The sequence below is a fragment of the Aricia agestis genome, chromosome 5 (assembly GCF_905147365.1).
Source record: "Aricia agestis chromosome 5, ilAriAges1.1, whole genome shotgun sequence".
In the NCBI taxonomy this organism is placed as follows: Eukaryota; Metazoa; Arthropoda; class Insecta; order Lepidoptera; family Lycaenidae; genus Aricia; species Aricia agestis.
In genome coordinates, this window is record NC_056410.1 from 5,111,325 (window position 1) to 5,133,939 (window position 22,615).

The 22,615-nt window shown below is 35.7% G+C and overlaps 1 protein-coding gene across 1 annotated transcript; it reads left to right on the forward strand.

The window, feature by feature from the left end:
* The first annotated feature begins 4,412 nt into the window (after window positions 1-4,412).
* Window positions 4,413-20,543, forward strand: LOC121727477 (codanin-1). Its single transcript, XM_042115352.1, has 15 exons — window positions 4,413-4,550; window positions 4,627-4,715; window positions 4,782-6,233; window positions 6,836-6,992; window positions 7,474-7,571; window positions 8,209-8,315; window positions 9,055-9,272; window positions 9,434-9,937; window positions 11,372-11,551; window positions 15,406-15,622; window positions 16,754-16,905; window positions 17,460-17,616; window positions 18,667-18,846; window positions 19,167-19,399; window positions 20,067-20,543. Exons 1-15 carry the CDS (start codon window positions 4,464-4,466, stop codon window positions 20,202-20,204), a joined length of 3,969 nt encoding a protein of 1,322 aa, XP_041971286.1. The 5' UTR covers window positions 4,413-4,463; the 3' UTR covers window positions 20,205-20,543.
* The last annotated feature ends 2,072 nt before the right edge of the window (window positions 20,544-22,615 follow it).

Here is a 22,615-nt window from a genome sequence, read left to right on the forward strand (position 1 = left end):
TCCCCGGCACGGCCGGGTCTCAGTGAGCACTGCCACACAATATTACACAATATTATACATAAATTAATATATTTAAGATTTTTGAAATATTATTTTAATACACATCCAAGACCCAGGAACATTGAAAACTTTTTGTTCCGCCTGCGGGACTCGAACCCAGGACCCCCGGGATGAGCGCTGCCCACGCGCAATGCGAATTAATTTTCATCGATATTTTCATGGAAATAAGATATTTTCCCACATCAAAATGTAGCCCATGGGCGTACCTAGGTTCTGGGCCAGGGGGGGGCAAATTACCCAGGTTCTGGTGCCAGGGGGGGGGGCAAATCACCCAGGTTCTGGGCCAGGGGGGGGGGCAAATCAGATTTTTCATAAGCTAGGTGTTTATAAAGAATAAAAAATTAATAATTGTTAGTTGTAAAAATATTGTATTGCAAACAAATGGCAAAAATTCGTTCTTAATTTTTAATTTTTATAGATAAAAGTACTTGAAAATATACTTAGTAGGAACGTCAACATGATCCAGGGGGGGGGGGGGGGGGGGGGGCAGCTGCCCCCTGCCACCCCCTCGGTACGCCCATATTGTAGCCTATGTCCTTTCTCAGACTCTAGAATAACTGTGTACAAAATTTCATTGCAATCGGTTCAGTAGTTTTGGCGTGAAAGCGAGACAGACAGACAGAGATACTTTCGCATTTATAATATTAGTATGGAGTATGGATTATATTATATAGAGTCTAACTGGGTGATTCACTAAGCGTTTCCGCGCGGAATTTTTGTGATGTAGGAATCTATTTCACTTTCAAGCAAATGTCAAGTGAATACTTTCCGATTTTGCTGTCATTTTGACAGTAGTGACATTTCTTTTGTATGAGTGAAATAGTTTCCGCCACGGATTCGAGAAGATCTCACCGCGGAAGGGAGTTTGACAACCGACGTCGGAAAATTATCCGAGGATTAGAGCCGTTTTTACGGAATCTTCCTGGCACCTCCGAGACTCGTGAAATCTTTTCACTTCGAGAACCGTGTCATGGGCCATGGCGGATATTGTTAGATGGAATTATTTAAGTAATGATAAGAATAAAACAAAGCAATTATTAATACTTAGTCGTGTCTTGTATACCTTTTTACCATTTTGAATAAATGTCGTACTGTAATAATTATTATGTGTTAAATCTTTAGGAAGTGTTCATTGAACAATAAATATTTTTTATTTAAAAATGCAGTATTTGTGTTAATATTTGGTACTTAAAGGTTTAGAAATATAATATTTTTTAAATTTTGTATTAATACTTGTGTAATATGTATATTATGTTAAAACATTATTGTGCTTTTACAATAATTTTCAATAGTTATTTATGTAAATATTATAATTCCAAGTTCATACTCACTACCCGGGAGCTTCCATAGTATCTAATATAAACTTATATTAAATGAAAAACAAATTTAAAACAAATATAAATAGTAATAAGTTTGTTTTACACATAAATAAAAAGTGTTCTCACACAACAAGATTTACCAATATAATATAATTGTAATATAATTATGTATTACCTATAGGGACCGTGCAGAAATTATAGTGCACGCTGTGAGTGCACGTAGAATTTCTAAAAAAATAACCGAGTTTCATTCAAACTTTCAACCCCAATTTCACCCCCTTGGGGGTAGAATTTCCAAAAACGCTTAATTATACGTATCCATTCATTTTTAATCAGTAACCCAAAAATAAAGTTTCATGTTTCTAACTCAAGTAATGACGGACTTTCATTAAAACTTTCAACCCTTATTTCACCCCCTTCGGGGTAAAATTTTCAAAATTCCTTCCTTAGTGGGTGTCTACTTAATAAAACAACCCTACTCACCAAATTTCGTGGCTGTAACTTTTACAGTTTTTGCTCAGCGATGATGAATCAGTCAGTCAGGCCATGTAATTTTATAAGTATAGAAGATGTAACGTATTTCGCTGACTTACAGAGTACTTTTGTATTTAAAAGAAGTTTCATTAGGTAAGATCTTTGGAGATTAGAAGATGTATTGGCTACATTCTTAATAGTAAATAGTGTTTTGTATTAATTTTTTTAATGAGTAGCAAATTTTTAATATTCAATGAAATACTCAAAATCATTCGTTGATTAAAACTCAGCTGAAATATATATTTTTTGTATGGTAAGACTAGTCTTAGTCTTAAAAATTTTGTTCATTAAATTAAGAGGTGCAGGAAAATTTGGAGACAATAATTATTTTCCCATCTTTGATCTTGATACTGACAGCGATGAAATAACCAAGGCTATATAATGTTATACCGTAGCACTTATTGCCAAAAAAAAAACTAGTGTCAATTATTCTCTTTGGTTTCGGATTCATTTCGGCGACGGAAAGTTTGTGAATCGCTGTGATACTGACAGATGAAATCTTTTCACGTGAGATCTTTCCGACGATCGTGCATCGGGGGGCAGGAGTCGAATCCTACTTCCTACTTCCTACCTATCCTACTAATATTATATCCTACTTCCTACTAATATTATAAAGGCGAAAGTTTGTTTGGATGTATGGATGTATAGATGTGTGGATGTATGGATGTTTGTTACTCTTTCACGCAAAAACTACTGAACGGATTTTAATGAAACTTTACAATAATATAGCTTATACATCAGAATAACACATAGGCTCCAATTTTTACCGACTTTCAAAATGGGGGAGTTGTTATGTTCGTTTTCTTATATTCAACGATTACTCCGCCGTTTGTTAACCGATTTTCAAAATTTTTCTTTTGGTATATAGGGTATCATCCCAATTTGGTATTATATTCACAAAAGTGGTGATCTGATGAAGGATCCATAAGTAATCGAGGGAACTCCTCAAAACTTATAGGGAAACATGTGGTGACTTCGGTTTCGTGAGAAGTATTCTAAGCATATGCTACCAACAAGTATGATTTTGCACCGAGACATACCTTGTATACCGTGGTTCGGAAGGTGCTGAGAGAACTCCTGATTCTTTATAGATACAAGTTTGGGAGTTTCAGCGTTGTTTTAAGAACAGAAAGCAATACTACTATGCAAATTACATTCATCATCATCATCATCATCATCATCATCACTACCATATTATACCATTTCATAGTCTTTTAAATCGAGACTCGAGTTTGTCAAGTGATAATTAAAAAAAATCTATACTCTACCTAATATTATAAACCTGAAGAGTATGTTTGCTTGAACGCGTCTATCTCAGAACTACAGGTCCGATTTACAAACTTATCTCAGTGTTAGATAGATTATTTATCGAGTAAGACTATAGGCTATTATCATATTATCACGCTAAGACTAATACGACCGAAGAAACTCAGGAAAATGTGGGAAAAACGGGGGAAATATTTTTATGGGAAAATGTACGGATTCTGTAAAATTCCTAATTTACGCGGGCGAAGCCGCGCGGGACATCTAGTATACATATATTTTTGAGGCTGACCCCTGCGGCCTGACAAGTCCATGAGCCTGACAATGGCTTTTTTATGCAGTATGCTACATTGTTGAACAATAAAAAATAAAAATGTCAAATGTCAAAAATTGAAAAATGAAATGTCAGTGTCAACTTGCAATTAGCGCGCAGCTACGTCAATCAAGTATCCAGGGCTGCCAGATTGGGGGTTTTTTTCGCAATTCTGGGGAAAACTTTGAATATAGGCGAAAATTTGGAGAAACAGTATTTTTGGGGAAATGTTTGGGGAAAATAAATACACTATGGGGATTTTTTGGGGTTAGCACTTCTAAAAAACACAACAAACAATTAATGAAACGAACGTGCTTTTCATTCGATTAACATCCTGGCAAATATGCAAGAATTCAGAGCCATTAAAAAAATGTCTAGCTAGTCTATGACTGATTCTGTCTTGTCTGTGACTGTCTCTGACTGGGTTTGTTGTTTGTTTTAGTTTGTTTGGTCGAGTGCTTAAAAGGCCTGATAGACGTACGAACTTAAATCACGCGGGTTTTAAGTTTGCGAACTTACTCGGCTCGCATCGTCGGTGAGTGGTGAGTGGTGACCCGTGACACACGAGAATCGCTCACACTGGATTACCATGCCCCCAGGCTCGCGGCTTGCGGCTCGCGGCTCTCTCGGCACACAGGCGATTAAGATCGTCGAGCCATAAGTCCACGTACTTACTCGCACGTCTGTCACCCCCTTTAAAAAATTCTCTTTGGTCGAGCGAGCGACCCTATGTAATTATGTATCTGTTTAACTGTCAAATGATCGAAACTACTAAATCGAATAAAAGTAGTTTCAATTTTATATTCGATTTTTTTTTTCTGTAACAAAGCGATTGGGGATTTTTTTTTAAAACGTATCATTTTGGGGAAATATTAAAATCAGTTTGGGGGAAATCGTAAAATTGCATCTGGCAACCCTGCAAGTATCAACAATCGATCCAAAAACCTTATAATTTTTGTCTAAATGTAGTGAAAATGCCTGATACAATAATAGAATGTGTTCTGTCTGGAAAAATTGATTCTAAATTAATGATTCAGTGGCTAAATGGTCACTCTATTGAGGTATATAACCTACCTATGTATATGTATTATTTCATTGATGATCAATGTTTCGTTCATTGTTTTTGTACATTTTCAGGGAACTTCGGAAGACAGTATTTTACAGTGCTATAATCGGAACGAATTTGTTGCATATTTCTTATCGTTTTTGAGGAACCACACTGATAGGTAAGTTCTTTTTTAAGGAAATTATGAATTTAAAAAACAAGTATTCAATATTTTTTGTACTTTCAGTATTTTACAAACAAATAGTAATGTAGTACCTATACCACAACATCAATGTACACCAGAGAAATCTATCGGTAGAATACATCACAGGTCTATCAGTGACCCAACATATGAGAATGATAGATCCATAGAGCATTCACATGCAAATAAGAATGACAAGAAAATTCAGGAGTCACCATACCATGATAAAAAAAAGACAGGACGAAAGGTCAAAACAAAGCTGTTCCACGAAGAGAAGAGTATCAATCAGTCCCATTCATCTGATGAGTCTAGAATTAGTGTAGGTTTAGAAAGAATTGCCTTAACAAGTACACCAATGAAAAATGGACTTAAGTCTGAATATCCATCCTTTAGCAGCCCTGTTACTCCTCAGTCGAGGTCGTTCAAAGATGTTGAGAGATGTGATACGCCAAGGCTGAGCAGAAATCCAAGATCTCATGATAAAAGCATTAGTCTCGGAGATTATTTTGTAAATGTTCAACCTAAGAGCTCCAACAAAAAGAAACGGCAATCAAGGAATTCATCTAATGGAGATGAAACAAAATCTGAATTAGATTGCAGCAACTCTGAAATGTTTCCAGAAATTGGTGCTAGAAAGTCTAGCTCATTGAGATCTGAATGCAGGAGAATTAAACCTACTAGTATTGATAAAAGTAAAAAGAGCCTTTCATTGAACAGTTTCACACAAGAAACATTTCAACAATCCCCACTGGCTATGGAGGAAAATTCTGTGTTTAAACCAAAAGTGTTTGAATCTACTACAAATTTTGAAGCAGAGAGGAATATCTTAAGAGAAGAAAGACATAAGTTAATGGAAAAATTTAATATTTTAAACACATCTTTGTCTCCAAAAACTGTGACAGTACCACAAATAAAAATACTACAAAGAGATAAAGTAGAAAAAAACATAGTATACATTGATGCTGATAGTACGAAAGTAGTGTTTAAAGATAAACTAGATATGTTAATTCAAATATATGACATTTTACTGAGAAACAATTTAATATTGAGTATAAATACAGAAATTTATTTTCTAATAACGATTCTTTTATCGAAACAAATCGAAGATGACTATAATTTATTTGAGAAGAATGTAGAAAGTAATATTTACAATTTTATACTTAGGAGTATACACAATTGCACTTATTTTGCTGTTAAATCACTGTGGCATTTACGAACAACATTAGAAGTAATATTGGACAAGAATTCTTTGAAAATTTTGGGAGAAAATAAAAAAGTTAGAGGCTTCTTTCCAGAACTAGCGAAATTTCTACTTAACTCTTATGGATTGAAATGTGAGGCTGAAGCAAATTCTGAGAAAACAAAAACTGGAAGCGAAAGATTTTCTAATGGAATAGTATGCTTCAACTTTGAAACAGATAATGCTGATAATTTTCCATCACTTTTGAGTTTTCAGAATTTTAAAAAACAAAGAGATATGTTTTATGAAATATTAAGGTATGTTATTCTTTTGGCAAGCTTTTTTTATTGTGTATACAGTCCTTGTAACTCATTCATGTGTTCGTACTCTTAACACTCTTAACACTAGAAGGGTCGGGCTTCATTCTATACCTTCAAAGACCGCAGCGGTCAATTTGACGGTACTAGAGATTGAGTCAGAATTCTTATGAAATTATTGCATATTTTCTAAAAATAATAAAAACGAAGGAAAGTAACTCCGTCAAAAAACATGCTCCACAATACTTGTCATAAAAGTGTACCTTAGGTACACATTTCAATACATTTGCAATATTTAGGTGACCTTGAGCAGTACTAGGCTGACGTTACATGACAGATCAAAAGGAACCAAATTTAAAACGGTAAAAGTATGGGAGTTACGATTCCTTCGTTTTTATTATTCGTAGGTTTAGACTCTTAAAGTAAAGTGAAAAAAAAAGAAATAAACTTTTGCAGTAGTAGATAAATACAAAAACAATATTTTGAAGCATTTATTTTTCTAAAGACTGCTTATTTTACTATATTATGTACTGTAATAAGTAGGGAAGAAAACTTGGTTTTTTGGATATAAAAGTACTTTTCATGTCTATTGAACTTTACAGGTGGTACCAGGATACACAATCAACTGGTGTCCCAAGATCGACATTCCGAGCCAGGATAAAAGCTTTACTAACTTGTGGTCAAACTGCTGCCAACCATGCACATCTAGCTGCACTTTTTACTCAAATGCTAGCCAACTGTATACCTCCGAATGAACAGGTAATTTGGTAGTACCTACTGAAGAAAAATTGGGGTGTAATACAGGATGTTCTTTTAAACAAGATTCTTAAGAAACTTTAAGAAGTGAATCTTATATCTTTAAACGAGCAATTCTTGTATATATATATTGGAATCTCGGAATCGGCCCCAACGATTTTATTAGGGGGTTTTGGGGGCGATAAATCGATCTAGCTAGGAATCATTTTATTCGTTTTTTATCGAATACCGAGCAAAGCTCGGTCAAATAGCTAGTATACCTATTAAATAAGCAACATAGTATGCAGTCAACTTTCTTAGTTAAAAAATTTATCTATTCTGTTTTTTTTAATGTATTATTTGTATTACGATGTAAACAGAATAATAAACTAGTATGCAGGGCTACCCCTGCATACTAGTTTATTATTCTAAGTTATGAGCGACATGATAATGTTCTGGCTAGCTCAAATAAGGACAGCATATAAGTTTATTTTTATTTTTGTAGGAATCGAAAATGAGTAAACTGCAACGAAGATTGACGTGTCCAGCTGCGCCCGAGTCTCATCGTCTTCCATATTTTAATGACAAAGAAATATTTTATAAGTAAGTACCATTACTTAAAGCTGATCGCATATTCGACCGCACTGTACGCGCCGTACACGTCGAATGCACCGCATAGTACACGAAAATATGCGGCTCGTACGGTGCGGACGAATGTGCGAGGTTTCACATCATTTGATACTGTGCGACTAGCTGGAAAAACAAGCTCGAAACGAGCGAGATCGGTGACTCCCACATAAATTGAGCTAACTTTGTAGAGTGTGTAAAACATCTTGTATGGTGAGGTAAATAAACAAATTTTTATTTATTTATTTTATACAACGAATTCTAAAATGCGACGCGTTCGGCGCGTGCGTGATAATGAATGTGCGATTCCTTTTACAGTAAACACTGCGATCCTTACTAATATTATAAGTGCGAAAATATGTGCTATGTCTCTTCTTTTTTATATGTTTCCCAAAGCTTGCACTCCTCACGCCTAAACTGCTGAACCACCAAGTAATGTCTAACTCAGCCTGTCAGCTGGGCTAGACATTAATTGACTAAATAACAGACATAGATAAGATTTTAGATTATTATGATATTGATCGTTGCAATATTATAATAATCTAAAATCTTATCTACAATATAGTCCTTGTCTTTAAATTGTAATGTAAATATTATGGTCATTACTTTCCAGGGAATTTATTATGTACGCGGAGAATGAAAGTTTTCGAGTGCACCTGCGTGACGCATTGGCTTCTGAAATTATTATTTTGGACAATACACCTATAGGAGGGGATACATGTAAGTCACTTTTATAAAAAAAATATTTATGTATTACTATTTACTCGCTGTTGCCCGCTACTTCGTCCGCGTGCATGGGCGTAGCCGCACTGGGGCAAGTTGTAAAATAGTTAATCTAGTTAACTTAATATTTATTAGAATAGAGCTGGTTGGTTTTTTTCTAAAGCTTTCTAAAGCCCTGGTACCACTTAAATCAAAATACCCAACACCCACAGCTGTCACTGTGCAGTGTGTACATAATATTTAATTATTTTAAATTAAACTTTATTTATCGCGCTAGCGCGATTTAAGCGGCTCTTATCGCCATCTGTTATGAATTTTTGGAACTAACTTAATTTGAACAAATTTACGCATAAACACCCCATTACAACCCCTTTTTCCACTTAAAAAGTAGCCTGTCCTGTATGTCCTTTCTCAGGCTTTAGACTTTCTGTGTACAAAATTTAATTACAATCGGTTCAGTAGTTTTGGCGTGAAAGCGAGACAGACAGACAGAGATACTTTCGCATTTATAATATTAGTATGGATTTTAAAAAAAAAATTAAGCATATGGTAATGTCCCTTTTTATGACGAATATAATATACAAACCATAATATTAATTCAGGATAAGCATTATACAATCACTACTGTACAAATAACAATTCTGCAATTAACAAAGTTCTACAATTTATAAATGATATTTTAAAAATAGAATAGAGATTTTTGTCTACACCATAAATCATCTGTCAATTTTTGTAGCAAACAGTGCTGATGTGGGCAAGGAATTCCTTCAGTTATCCAAGAAGTTGGGATTGTTTTCAAAGTTTTTGGGCTACTTGACGGCCCTGCCGTATTGCCAAGTGTCCCCAGATCTAGCCCTCAAAACTGGAACACTCAACATGGGCTCTCAGAAGGAAGACAATTTCATAGCTCCAAAAGACAAAGTATTGGAAAATAATATCGCTCTTAGAAATTATGTAAGTATGAGATAGCTACAACTTCATTCTTCCTTACTTATAAAATTGTTTGGTCCTTGCCTGTTACATAAAAAATAAGCTTGATAGACAATAACATAGCATTGTATATGTAGAGGGGGGTAATATTAGGTTTTAATTTACATTGTTTGAAATAATTTCAGAGTCAACCGTACATCAATATCAAAGGAATGCTGTTATCTGCGTATGAGAATGGACGCCTCTGCGTCACTATTCCCTGGATAGTCCACTATTTGTCCATGTTAGATTTCACCAGCCTTCGGATACACTACTACAAGGAGATTCTGCAGATACTCTTCCACATATACGCAAATAAATTGAAGATTAATAACAAAAGAATAATGATCGTATACCTAAAGTCCATTCTTGGCTGGTTATTTGATCTGCCTCATGTGCCGCAAGAGTTGTTCTACCAGAAGTTTATATTTAACGTCAATGAGACTAGTGATGTACTTGATTCTAGTGATTTTATCGATGAAACAATGCTGCTAGAGTTGTGTCCGTGTCTAAAAGACTTGAACGTGTTGCTAACGACGTCGAAAGTGGGCGGAGATCAGAAGGATTCGGGCAGTTTCAGACATATTACTCCTGTTAGTTTGAACCTAAATACTGAGGAGCGAATGAAAAATAAAGAAAGGGAATTACAGGTAAAACAACTTTAATATAATAATTCTTGTACTTATAAGTTATTAAATTATAAGGCCATTTACAATAAAAAATTTGATGACATGAACAAAACCCCCTCTCTTCTTCAACTTAAATGTTTTTATCATCTCTAAGAAAGCAGTGTGTGTGGCAGGCACCCTCAAGTGGCAGGGTCGCCATATGACGTTGGGACAAAGAAGACTAATGTAATAAGGGGGCATACGAGCAAACGCTTCACCTGATGGAAAGCAACTTCCGTCGCCCATGGACACTCGCAGCTTCAGAAGAGCTGCAGGTGCGTTGCCGGCCTTTTAAGAGGGAATAGGGGAGGGTAGGGATGGGAAGGGAAGGGAATAGGGGAGGGTAGGGAAGGGAATAGGGTAGGGGATTGGGCCTCCGGTAAACTCACTCACTCGGCGAAACACAGCGCAAGCGCTGTTTCACGCCGGTTTTCTGTGAGAACGTGGTATTTCTCCGGTCGTTGCCCATTCGTGCCGAAGCATGGCTCTCCCACGTATAAAATTTTATTAATCCTCACTTAAACCTAATACATGGGTTCTTATACTAATACATTGTATATGTTAACGTACACTTATTACTTACTAGAGATCGCCCAATGGTCGAAATTCGACCTTAATTTCAACAACATTAGGACTACTACCTGTATTTTGTATAAAAATATTGACTTTATCATATTTTTTCAACTCTTGTCTCTGGGACTCAGCTGATCTCAGACTGGCCGTGTAAAAAACTATAATCCATTTCCAATTTGTCACCAGACTTAACCATAAAATATAAAAGCGTAAAATTCGTATGTATAGGCTTGTCACTCAAAAATCTGTAATTTTTCTTAGTATTTGTGTGTGTCTGTAATTTTTCTTAGTATCTGTGTTGTAGTGTGTGTAATGTTTTATTTGAGTCATATAGTTCCAATAGCCGCCAACTCCACACGGGACAAATTTTCCGTAGAGGCAAAAACCGGTTTCTCTGTCAATTTAATACTTTTTTAGCGGTTTAGTGGTTATATTATTTAAGAATATAATTATAATTCGTTTCAGACACTGTTTTACGAAACAAATTTTGTTCAAAAATGTATGATAAAAGCATAATTTGAAAATAATATTAGTTCGATGCACTCCTTCACCATACAAACTATAATTGCGCAAAATTTCATGCAAAAACTGTGCATTCACCTATGTTTTCCCATTTTTCGTCAAAAGGGATACAAAGTTTTTGGCTCACGTATTAATTAAATATAATATAGATAGTCACTACGCCACATCCCTGCTGAGGGAGAGTTATTTGAATGTAAACATAAGTCGTCTATGGGCGTTACGCCTATCTTCTTAATTTGACTCCTAAAAATTTTACGAAGAATATTTTTAAAACGTTTATTTCGATCTAGTTAAACTGTAATGTACTTAAATTTTTTAAAGCTTCGTTTAGAGGAAGAATTCATCAAGAGTCAACCGTCGTCTACTAGGAGGGTTCTGGAGCTGGTGATAGAGAGAGTGACCTCGGCCGCGGTGAAAGAGCTGACTGCTGTTGTGCTGCCTGACGCCAGAGTTAGAGCGAGAAACAACGCGCTGGCGCTTATCAACAACACTAAAGATAAGGTATAATATATAAACCTACTACGGCGAAAGCAGCTTGTTCTACTAAAATTATTTAGATAGATTAGATTCATATTTTTTGTTTTCTTTTTTGTTTTAATAATATTGCAAGAATGTAGTGTTACATAGGTCTTAGCATTAATTAATATATTGTTCTTATACATTCTGCCATACAAATGGCGTGCAATTGAACATCGAAAATATCAGCTACTGAATACAATAGGATTCAATTAAGTATGTTATTATTTTATCAAAATTAGTATAACAATGTCAAGGTAATGTCAGAAAGTTAATTAATCTAATATATAAAATTCTCGTGTCACAGTTTTCGTTGCCATACTCCTCTGAAACGGCTTGACCGATTCTCATGAAATTTTGTGAGCATGTTGAGTAGGTCTGAGAATCGGCCAACATCTATTTTTCATACAAAAAAAAAATATATATATGGCAAAACAACGTTTGCCGGGACAGCTAGTAACTTCTAAATTCATAAAGCATCAATTCCATAATTCCAATCAACACTATTAACAAGGGAACCACTGTCCCTATTCAAGGCCCTATATCATTTGCGCCCTAGCAGATCATTTAACAGATCCTGGTTCTCCCTCATATTAGCATCACCTAGAATACTCGTCTAATATATAAAATTCTCGTGTCACAGTTTTCGTTGCTATACTCCTCCGAAACGGCTTGACCGATTCTCATGAATATATATATATACGGCAAAACAATGTTTGCCGGGACAGCTAGTTAAATATAATTTAGTGTTAGTAATAGTAAAATGCGCAAGTCAAAATGGAAGTCTTAAGTTAATTATTAAATTCCGTAATATAATATTATAATAAATAATAAACTAGCTGTTGCCCGCGACTTCGTCCGCGTTAGCATATTAGATCACATCCCAAGTTCCTTGCGCAAGCGCATCACATGCGCAAGTACCTAACGTAACCGTAGTTACCGTACATTTTTCCGCAAAAAAATAGCCTTTGTTCCTTCACGTGGTCTATTCTTCATGTTTGCCAATTAACATAAAAATTGCTCCAGTAGTTCTTAAGATTATAAGCAATTTCAAATAATTTTCCTCAGTTTTTTCCACATTTTCCTCTATTTCTTTGCTCCTATTAGTCTTAGCGTGATAAAGTATAGCCTATAGCCTTCCTCGATAAATGGGCTATCTAACACTGAAAGAATTTTTCAAATCGGATCAGTAGTTCCTGAGATTAGCGCGTTCAAATAAGTCCTTTCATATAATTTCCCACGTTTTTTCCATATTGTCCTCTATTTCTTAGCTCCTATAAGTCTTAGCGAGATAAAATATAGCCTATAGCCTTTCTCGATAAATGGGCTATCTAACACTGAAAGAATTTTTTAAATCGGACCAATAGTCCCTGAGATTAGCGCGTTCAAATAAGCCCTTTCATATAATTTTCCCCGTTTTTTCCACATTTTCCTCTATTTATTCGCTATCATTAGTCTTAGCGTAATAAAATATAGCCTATAGCCTTTCTCAATCAATGGGCTATCTAACACTGAAAGAATTTTTCAAATCGGACCAGTAGTTCCTGAAATTAGCGCGTTCAAATAAGCCCTTTCATACAATTTCCCCCGTTTTTTCCACATTTTCCTCTATTTCTTCGCTCCTATTAGTCTTAGCGTGATAAAATGTAGCCTATAGCCTTCCTCAATAAATGGGCTATCCAACAGTAAAATAATTTTTCAAATCGGACCAGTAGTTCCTGAGATTAGCGCGTTCAAACAAACAAACAAACTCTGCAGAATTATAATATTAGTATAGATACATTTTTGGTACATTACATTGGCTCTGACGCATGAGACATGTATTCATTTAAACAATAAAAACAATTTTTTAGCAACCATTTGGATATCTCTCTTTTAAAGGCAATTCCTTAAATCGATTAGGCAGTTTATTATATATATTTTTATAGCATTTACGTAAGCATTTCGCTTGAAAATGACCATTTTACTTTGAGGTAGAAAAAGTTTGAATTTATTCCGTGGAGTGACAGTTCTGTTAATCATATTACAATTTAGTGGAAAAAATTCAGAGTTTTGTTTCACGAAAGTACAGATGTCTTTTATGTACTATCGAGGAACTTGATTCCTATGCAATTGACAGACCAACGTTATTTGGTCCAATATGTCAATTCAATGTTAATTGTGATCTGTCAGCTGGGTTTGACGTAACGCAACCAAACTACTTAGGTCCCCGATTTGCATAGGAATCAACTTCTCTGATAGTACATGCAAACCAACGGTAGAATGTTAGATTTTATGAATAAAGGTTTACAGCTATCCAACGAAAAGCTTTAATAAAATCCACGGAGTTACCCCATAATATGAGACCGTATGAAAGTGTTGAAGCGACATACCCGTGATAAGCATTTAATGCAGCTTCAGTGGATACCGTCAGACGTATTTTTTTAATAGCAAATACGAAGCTGTCCAGTTTATTACATATGTATTCTACGTGCGCTTTCCAGTCACAATATTTGTCTACCATTAAACCTAAGAATTTTATTGAGTCTACTTCTTCAATTTTATTATTGTTATAATTAATGTCAAGATCGATAGTTTTCTGCCTAGGATTTTTAAATTGTATCATTTTAGTCTTACTTAAGTTTATTTTTAAATTATTATCATGCAGACATTTTAGAATTTTGTCAAGATTTTTATTAATTTCATTTTGGTATGCTTTTTGGTCATTACATTCAATTATTAGGGTTGTATCATCTACGAATAATATAGTTTTATACATTGTGACGTTTAGAAGGTCGTTAATATATAACAGAAATATAAAAGGTCCTAGTATACTTCCCTGAGGGACTCCGTATTTATTAATTTTGAATATAGATCGATATATAACTTTCGAACCCTTTTCAATCTTAGCAATCTTTACACATTGAGCCCGACCATTAAGATAACTTTTGATCCACTCGTAAGCTTTTCCTCGTATGCCGTATTTGTACAACTTATGGAGAAGTAGTTTGTGATCGACAAAGTCAAAGGCTTTGGTCATGCTCATGTCTAAAAAGATTGCTGCTACTGGTAGCTTTCGGTTAATTGCTTCTGTAACATGTTTTATTAAGTGAAAACATGCAAGGGACGTGCTACTGTTTTCTTATACCCAAATTGTTCTGATTTTAGTACCCCGTTATTAATGACGAAATCATACAGTCTCTTAAGCATGACCTTCTCAAATATTTTAGACAGAACTGGTATTAAGGCTACTGGTCGATAGTTATTTACATCGTTACTGTCACCTTTTTTAAATAAGGGTTTTATAATAAACTTTTTAAGCATATCCGGAAAAACACCCTCTTCAATGGAAAGATTAATTAAATCACTTAACAGTCCAGAAATATGTTTAGGACACGCTTTAATGACACTAGTCTTAATATTGATATCTCTAGTAAAATAGGATATTTAAAGCCCATTAGCCATAATTTTGTATTAGGTTGAAAAGTTAATACTTTCCAACCTGCTTTTCTAGACCTATTTATACTGTGCATGTTATGTAACATGTGTACTAACAGAAATTTATGTGCGAATTATACAGTGTGTTAGTGTAAACACCGTTATCCTTGAAAACATCAAATGAGCCCGTCTTTTTCTATGAGAACAATGCTGGGAACTAAAAAAATGACGGTGTTTACACTAACACACTGTAGAATTCCATAATAAGATCGTATTATGTTCAGCTCAGCCCACAGATAACAACTAAAATTGACCTGACATAACCAGGCTAAATAACTTAGATTCGTAATCAACCTATGAATCTATTTCTGTGATGGTAGATTACTTTGTATGGTCCCTAAGTAATTAGACATTTTTTTTAGACCAACTTGGTTCAAGCACTGGAAACCATGTATTTAGAGTTCTTGGAGCAATTGAGGACTGAGTCACTGGAGAAGTATACTTCGACTATGAAGGGCAGAGTGGATGGAGCCCTATCTGCGCTAGTAGGGTCCGGGGGCGGAGCCCTAAGCGCCGCTGCGGTGAGGGCTTGTAGGACGCGCCTGACCGCCTGGCTGAAACACCATTGGAGATCCAGTTGTGAGTATTTTCCTTGTTAAATGATGTATGATTTAAAATGGTCGATAATTCTATAATATATAAAATTCTCGTGTCACGGAGTGCGTGGTTGAACTCCTCTGAAACGGCTCGACCGATTTTCGTGAATCTTAGCGAGCGTATCGGCTAGGGTTAAGAATTGGACAACATCTACTTTTTAGTTTTTATATTGATAAGTGCATTTGTTGAATAAATAATAGTAAATTATTACAACTCGAGACTGACGGGATAGCGATGGATGTTGCCATGGTGATAGTGGTGATGGTGCCACTTATTTAGTCACTGCAATAAAATAATATGGGCGAAAATAAAAATACTTTATACGGCAAAACAACGTTTGCCGGGAGTCGGGACATCTAGTATAATATATAATAATATTATATTTAACAGTTTTTGTGTACAGTGCATGTTACTTTTTTTACGCAAGTGTAAGTAATATAAAGCTACAGTTACACAATATGTTTATTTCAAGCACGCAGCATGCTTAAACCGAGCAAATGCTGATTACGAGTATGTGTCCATGCACTGCTCAAAATAAGCATGCTTATTTCGAGCATGCTCAAAAATCGACCGGCGTGCGATTTTCGAGCATGCTACCTGCGGCGCGGGGCGGGGGGCGTGGTTTAAGTACATGTTGACAGGTTTGTGGTAGCATCGATCAGTGTTTCTCTTATATAATAAGCATGCTTAATAGAAGCAAATATTGTATCGAGTTCGAACAGCATGCTTGTTTTAAGGTATGCTAATAAGAATGCTGGTTTTGAGCATGTGTAACTGTACCTTTAATTTGGATATTGACTAAGGGCCTGTTTCACCACTTTCTTATAAAGTGCCGAATAGGCTATTCACAACCTTTTTGACAGATTTTCCATACTTCATCTGTAAAGTTACCTAGATGATTAAAAAAATCCTATTTAATCTGTCATTGACACTGATGTGCGCTATTGCACAACAAAATGGCGTGTCTCACCTGCAGGGTGACTACTAGGTACTAGGAGAACAAAATACCGTACTTGCTTAAAGTCAACTTTAATTATTGTCCGTTCCCTGTATAATCATTAATCAGATACAGACTGTAACCGTAAATACCCTGATTCCTCCACTTACTTCCAGCGGTTCTGTGCAAGAACGTACATACAGAACTAATCATGCTTCTCGAAGTTGGCGAGGGTGTTACCGGGCAAACAGCAGAGAGTATCGCCGCACTGTCCACTGATGAGTTTCATACGTTCTGTAGCCCGGCTGAGACTATTATTAGTCTAAAGGTAATTTTTGGTCATTATTGTTTTGTGAGTACTGAGTACACGACTTTTATATTGTAGTAGATGTAAAGAATTTGCTGTTTTTTTTTTTAATGAAATAAGGGGGCAAACGAGCAAACGGGTCACCTGATGGAAAGCAACTTCCGTCGCCCATGGACACTCGCAGCATCAGAAGAGCTGCAGGTGCGTTGCCGGCCTTTTAAGAGGGAATAGGGTAATAGGGGAAGGTAGGGATGGAAAGGGAACGGAATAAGGGAGGGTAGGGAAGGGAATAGGGTAGGGGATTGGGCCTCCGGTAAACTCACTCGGCGAAACACAGCCGTGAGTAACCGCGACCAAAAAAAAAATCAAATAAAATGCCATTTTATGACATAGGTTTTACTCTACGCCACTAGCTTTTATAAGCAGCGACGGCATGAGTCGTTAGACCAATTATGTCGGTAGAAAATGAAAGGAAAGCCACTTATTCCTTCAAAAAAGGTTCCTAGATTATTCCAGGAGCTTCAATATAAATTTAATTAACATAAAAATAAATTTCCTTGTATCTTCTATTCCAGGAGCAAATCTGCCTGCTACTGGAGTACGCGGACATCCCCGAGCCGAGCGTCCTGCTGGAGGCGTGCGCGAACTGCTGCGCCGCACGCAACGTGTTCACGCGCCCGCCGGCACAGAGGGTGTTGCTGCAACTGTCTATTGACTTCTGTCTGGTGTTCTGTGAGTGTGTTATAAAGATTAACCTCTGAAGTCTAAACCTATCTTTGCATAAAAAAATATATTGTGTGTTTACCACGTGAGAGTATTTTAGAATAGTCTTCGCGCTAAGAAAACCCTAAACCTCAATAAACATGGACACATAATAGGCTACTTGACCTATATTAAATTTCATTGAACAAATACATATTTCTAGTAGAACTTGGCCTAGGAAACCGTATTTCACCCTTATCATCAAATGAAAGCTTAAGATTGATAAATAAAGTCGATTTGAAAATATGATTTTATGAAAATAGGATTTGTACTGACGAAAACGCTTTTGCGGTACTTCCTAATTGGATGTGACGTCATTCTATTCGTAATTTAATATCTTTTATTTATCGCGCTCGTTATATGTAAGTTTATTTGTACATAAATAATAAAAATAAGCCTAGAAAGATTTGTAAAATATATTTTCTTGAATAATTCAAATAAAACATCAGTTTTAAATATTTTCTCCGTTGATTGTAGCTGGGAAATGAAATGGCCAAAACTTTTCTCCAAAAGTTTTCAACATTACAAATCAATTTCTAATTTCTTATTTAATTCTTTTATAATTTTTGGGCACTTTTAGCGTACATTTAGCATATAAAAAAATGTTCAATAAAGAGAGCTTAAAATACAAAACGTATGACGTCACACTATGGCGGACAGTGTTCGGAAGTGACATTTATAAGGCATATTTTTCAATTAACATTTTTATGGGTTACTACTGTGTAAAATATTAAAATATTAGCTTTTTTGTAATAATGAATGTTTATGAAGCGATTAGCATGAAGAAAAAAATTAGATCAAGTAGCCTATTACCTCTTCACGCCCAAACCGCTGGACCGATTTTGCTAAAATTTGGCATGGAGATACTTTGAGTCCCGGGAAAGGACATAGGATACTTTTTGTCCTGGAAAAATGTACGGTTCCCACGCGATAACTGATAAACGAGTTTTGGCGCAACGGAGTTGCAGGCATAATCTGGTTCGGAATAATCATGCATATAAATCCTGGTATTTATGATAGTGAGCCGCAAACCCTCTGAAGTAAACGAAGGGTTTCTGAACAAACTCCACGTGGTGTGGAACACGTGCTGCCCGGAGCGAAAGAGACGGGAAGAGCCGGAGCCCGAGCGAGACTTCGGCGTCGACGACCGAGCCCCCACGCCCGTGTCTGATGATGAGCAGAGACTACAGGATGTTAAACGTAAGTATTAAAATCATGGTAAACAGTTTTCCAACTTCTTTCTCATGGCGATAAATGACAATCCGAAGGGATTTTAAAAAAACTTTAGCTTGTTGTGTTTGTCGATTGCTGGGATCAGTAATCGACCAAAGTCAACGTCTTTCGGTTGGATACGATATGGGCGCGTTCAGACGTGCGCGTGTTCAGCTGCGGTATTTGGAATGTTATTCCAAACACCGCAGAACAAGCTCAACTTTCTAGGGTACCGTACCCCGTAATTGGGAAGCTTCTTTAGAAGATTTTTCCTAAAACCAATGTTACAATTTCTCCTTCTCTTTTAGCTCCTGACACTCCAATAGCGAAATCAGAAGGAGAATCTAGTGAACTGTTGGAATATTTTGACCGAATACTGTGTCCACGCAACATTGTGTTGCTCAGCGAGACGAAATGCAAGGACACGGATGTATGGGATGCTGTGTCGGTTTTGATGGTGTTTCTACTGAAACATAACTATCTGAGTGAAGACTCGTTAACTGAACAATGCTTGGCCGTGTATAGACAAGACTGGCCGCAGGTATGGTATTATAAAGTATGTAACTTCATAATGATAAGTAAAGTGAAATTAAGTATATAATGAAACATGACGCTCACTCCTTCTTTGCCCCGAAATTCGTTTAAATAAGATATACTTATAGCGTAGAAACCGAACATTTTTCTGAAAACAGCTGCCCTATGTAGTTTTCAGTCACTAAATATATACCTATACCTTCTTACCAAATTTCATCTTCAATCAGTTCAGCAGTTTAGGCGTGAAGAAGTATAACAGACTGACAGGCAGGCAGACAGAAACACTTCAGCATTTATAATATTAGCACTTGGACTATGTTATAAGTGAATATATTAAATATAACTCAAAGATGACTGACTGACTGACTGACTGACATAGAGATCTATCAACGCACAGCCCAAACCACTGGACGGATTAACCTGAAATTTGGCATGCAGGTAGATGTTATGATGTAGGCATCTGCTAAGAAAGGATGTTGATCAATAATTTTACTCCCAAGGGGTTAAAATAGGGGATGAAAGTTTGTATGTAGGAATCCCCTAAGAAAGGATTTTTATAAATTCCACCCCTAAGAGGATAAAATAGGGGATAAAAGATTGTATATAATAATACTTCTTAACGCGAGCAAAGCCGCGGGCAATAGCTTTAAGTGATAAATGATTAAATTTTTCAGAACATCCTGAAAAATCTGTCTACGTGTATGAAGACGGTATCATCAAAGTGGTCTCGAGCTAGCACAGGCAAGTTTACATTATTTTTGGACTTTCTGGCGGACTACTGCGGTGATATGGACTACGAAATCGTTGATTAGAATTTTAATTTTATAAAAGTGAACTATAACGTGTTGTTTTTCATAACAAAGCAACGAAATGTACGAAAATGTTTATATTGACAACGTCATTAATGGACTGTAGCCGACTGTAGACTGTAGTAGTTTTATATTAACCCCCTTACTGATAAACTATATTGTTAGAGTATCTATAGAAAGTATTCTTAAGGATTGCAGTCAAATCCTTAAAAATATCTGCATATACGAACGCTATAGTTACACAATGTTCTTCCTTTTCTGTCAAGCCACTGATTCAATATCAGACAAGGACGTAACCATAAAGTTAATATACCTAGCGGAATAGAGACAAAGGCCTGAGCAAGCGAGATGTCACTATCAGTAACACTGCGTGGTAAAAAGAGACGTGTGATACATGACAGCAGAACTCTTTTTTTGACGTCCAGTCGGCACGATGACAATTTAATCTCATAGAATTCATGGTCAATCATGCTGGTGTAAGTGCAACACACAGATGTAAACCAATTTCGGTTTCGTTTGACAGCTCGAGATTGTTGCTCTATTCCGCTAGGTATATTAACTTTATGGACGTAACATTGTATAACTATAACGGTGCGTATGTTTTTAGCGTGGGGGTTAATCAATTACAAATATATGTAGCGAACATTAAAAACTGCCATTGTACGTAGAGCGTGCGTATAGATACGCGTCGTGTACGCATTTAACGTATATTTCGTTTCGTACGAATTGTTATAATAAAGATGAGGCCGCACTAGGCAACACTACGCTGCAGCAATGCGATACGTCACGGCTAGATATTCTTGGTATGAAATAGTATTAGGGGCCGTCGACAAAATTTAAAATTTGTAAAAATACCTTACGTAATTTGTTGACTTAGCTGATGTCGCAATTCGCGGTAGCGGTTAAAACTAATATTAAACGTGAAGTGCTCCGCTGCTGCGTAATTTCGCTTATGTGCGGTGTGCGGTCTCGCCTCAATATTTGAGTACAATAAAACTCTTTTGATATTGGTGACAATTTTTTATTCATCGTCTGATTCTAAAAGAATTGTCGAGCGCTATTACAAGAATGAAGCCACATCGGTTGTTATGATGTCCCGATTTTATAATAAAAAAATAAATTATAATTATATTGCAGCAGATATTTAAAGCTGTTATTTTAAATTATAGGACTGAAGTACTTTATGGAATGCTAGGAAACAGACTGATTTCATTTGCTTATTTATAATAATCATTAATAAGTAGGTATGTAAATTATATATCGGATAAGTTGCCAACATTTTAGAATATGCATTTATTTATCTATTGACTACCATGTCGTGGTTAGGCAATAGGCATATTAGTTTGCTAATTACTTACTAACTTTTAACTATTTATCTCATTTATAGTTTACAGTTTACTAATCGAATTTTCTGTATTATAAGTTCATAACGATTGTGGGAATCACCCACCTGAATCTTTTGGTTGTTTTAAAATATACTACCGTTTATTGTGATTTGTGCGCTATATGTACTTGGCACTATAAAATAACTCCTAGTCGTAGTAACTTCAATGACTCCAGCTACCGCCAAAAGAATCTGTGTTGGAGCTGCTGTTCATAACTAAATCTACTCGCAATCAGGACTATAATAAAATATGTTTAGTCATTGTAGTGCATAGTAGGTACTAGGTACTATATTAAGTTATAATTTTCAATTCATATTGATGTAAAAATAACAAAACAATGAAAGTCAACCAAATTAATATTATGTCATTGTACTAGGTACTATATTAAGTTTCAATTTTCAATTCATATTGATGTAAAAATAACAAAACAATGAAAGTCAACCAAATTAATATTATGTCATTGTAGTATTGTAGTAAGTATTGTAGGTTAAATTTAAACTCATGGCATAAAGCATAGTATACAGGAAAACTTTTAAACACTAAACTTGTAGGAGAGATATTATGATATACACATAAAGATAAAAATATCTGTTTTATACAAAAGTGCCCAGGCGCTAAGGCGTTTTTATATCAAAAAGTTTTTTTTTTTTATTTTCGTAATTTTTCGGCAACGATCGTATTTCCCGAGCGTCGGAAGCAGGGATGTTGCGGATCCCGATTTTTTCACATCCGCGGATGCGAATGCGGATGCGGATTTTTCGGGGTTCACATCCGCGGATGCGGATGTTTCGGATCCTACATAATTAATGTTTATAAAATGAAAAAGTATTATTTTAATTTTTTTAATGTGTTTTCAAATAATAGTACAGGTTTCCTATAACAATTTTTTTATTAATATCCAGCTAATTTTTCGTGAGTAGCTTCATTTTGAAGCGTATTTTCTAAAGAACAATCCATATTTTAGGACGATCAAATCGAAATATTAAATCATATTTACCTATCTCTGTTAGCTACCACTTTCGCAGAGGA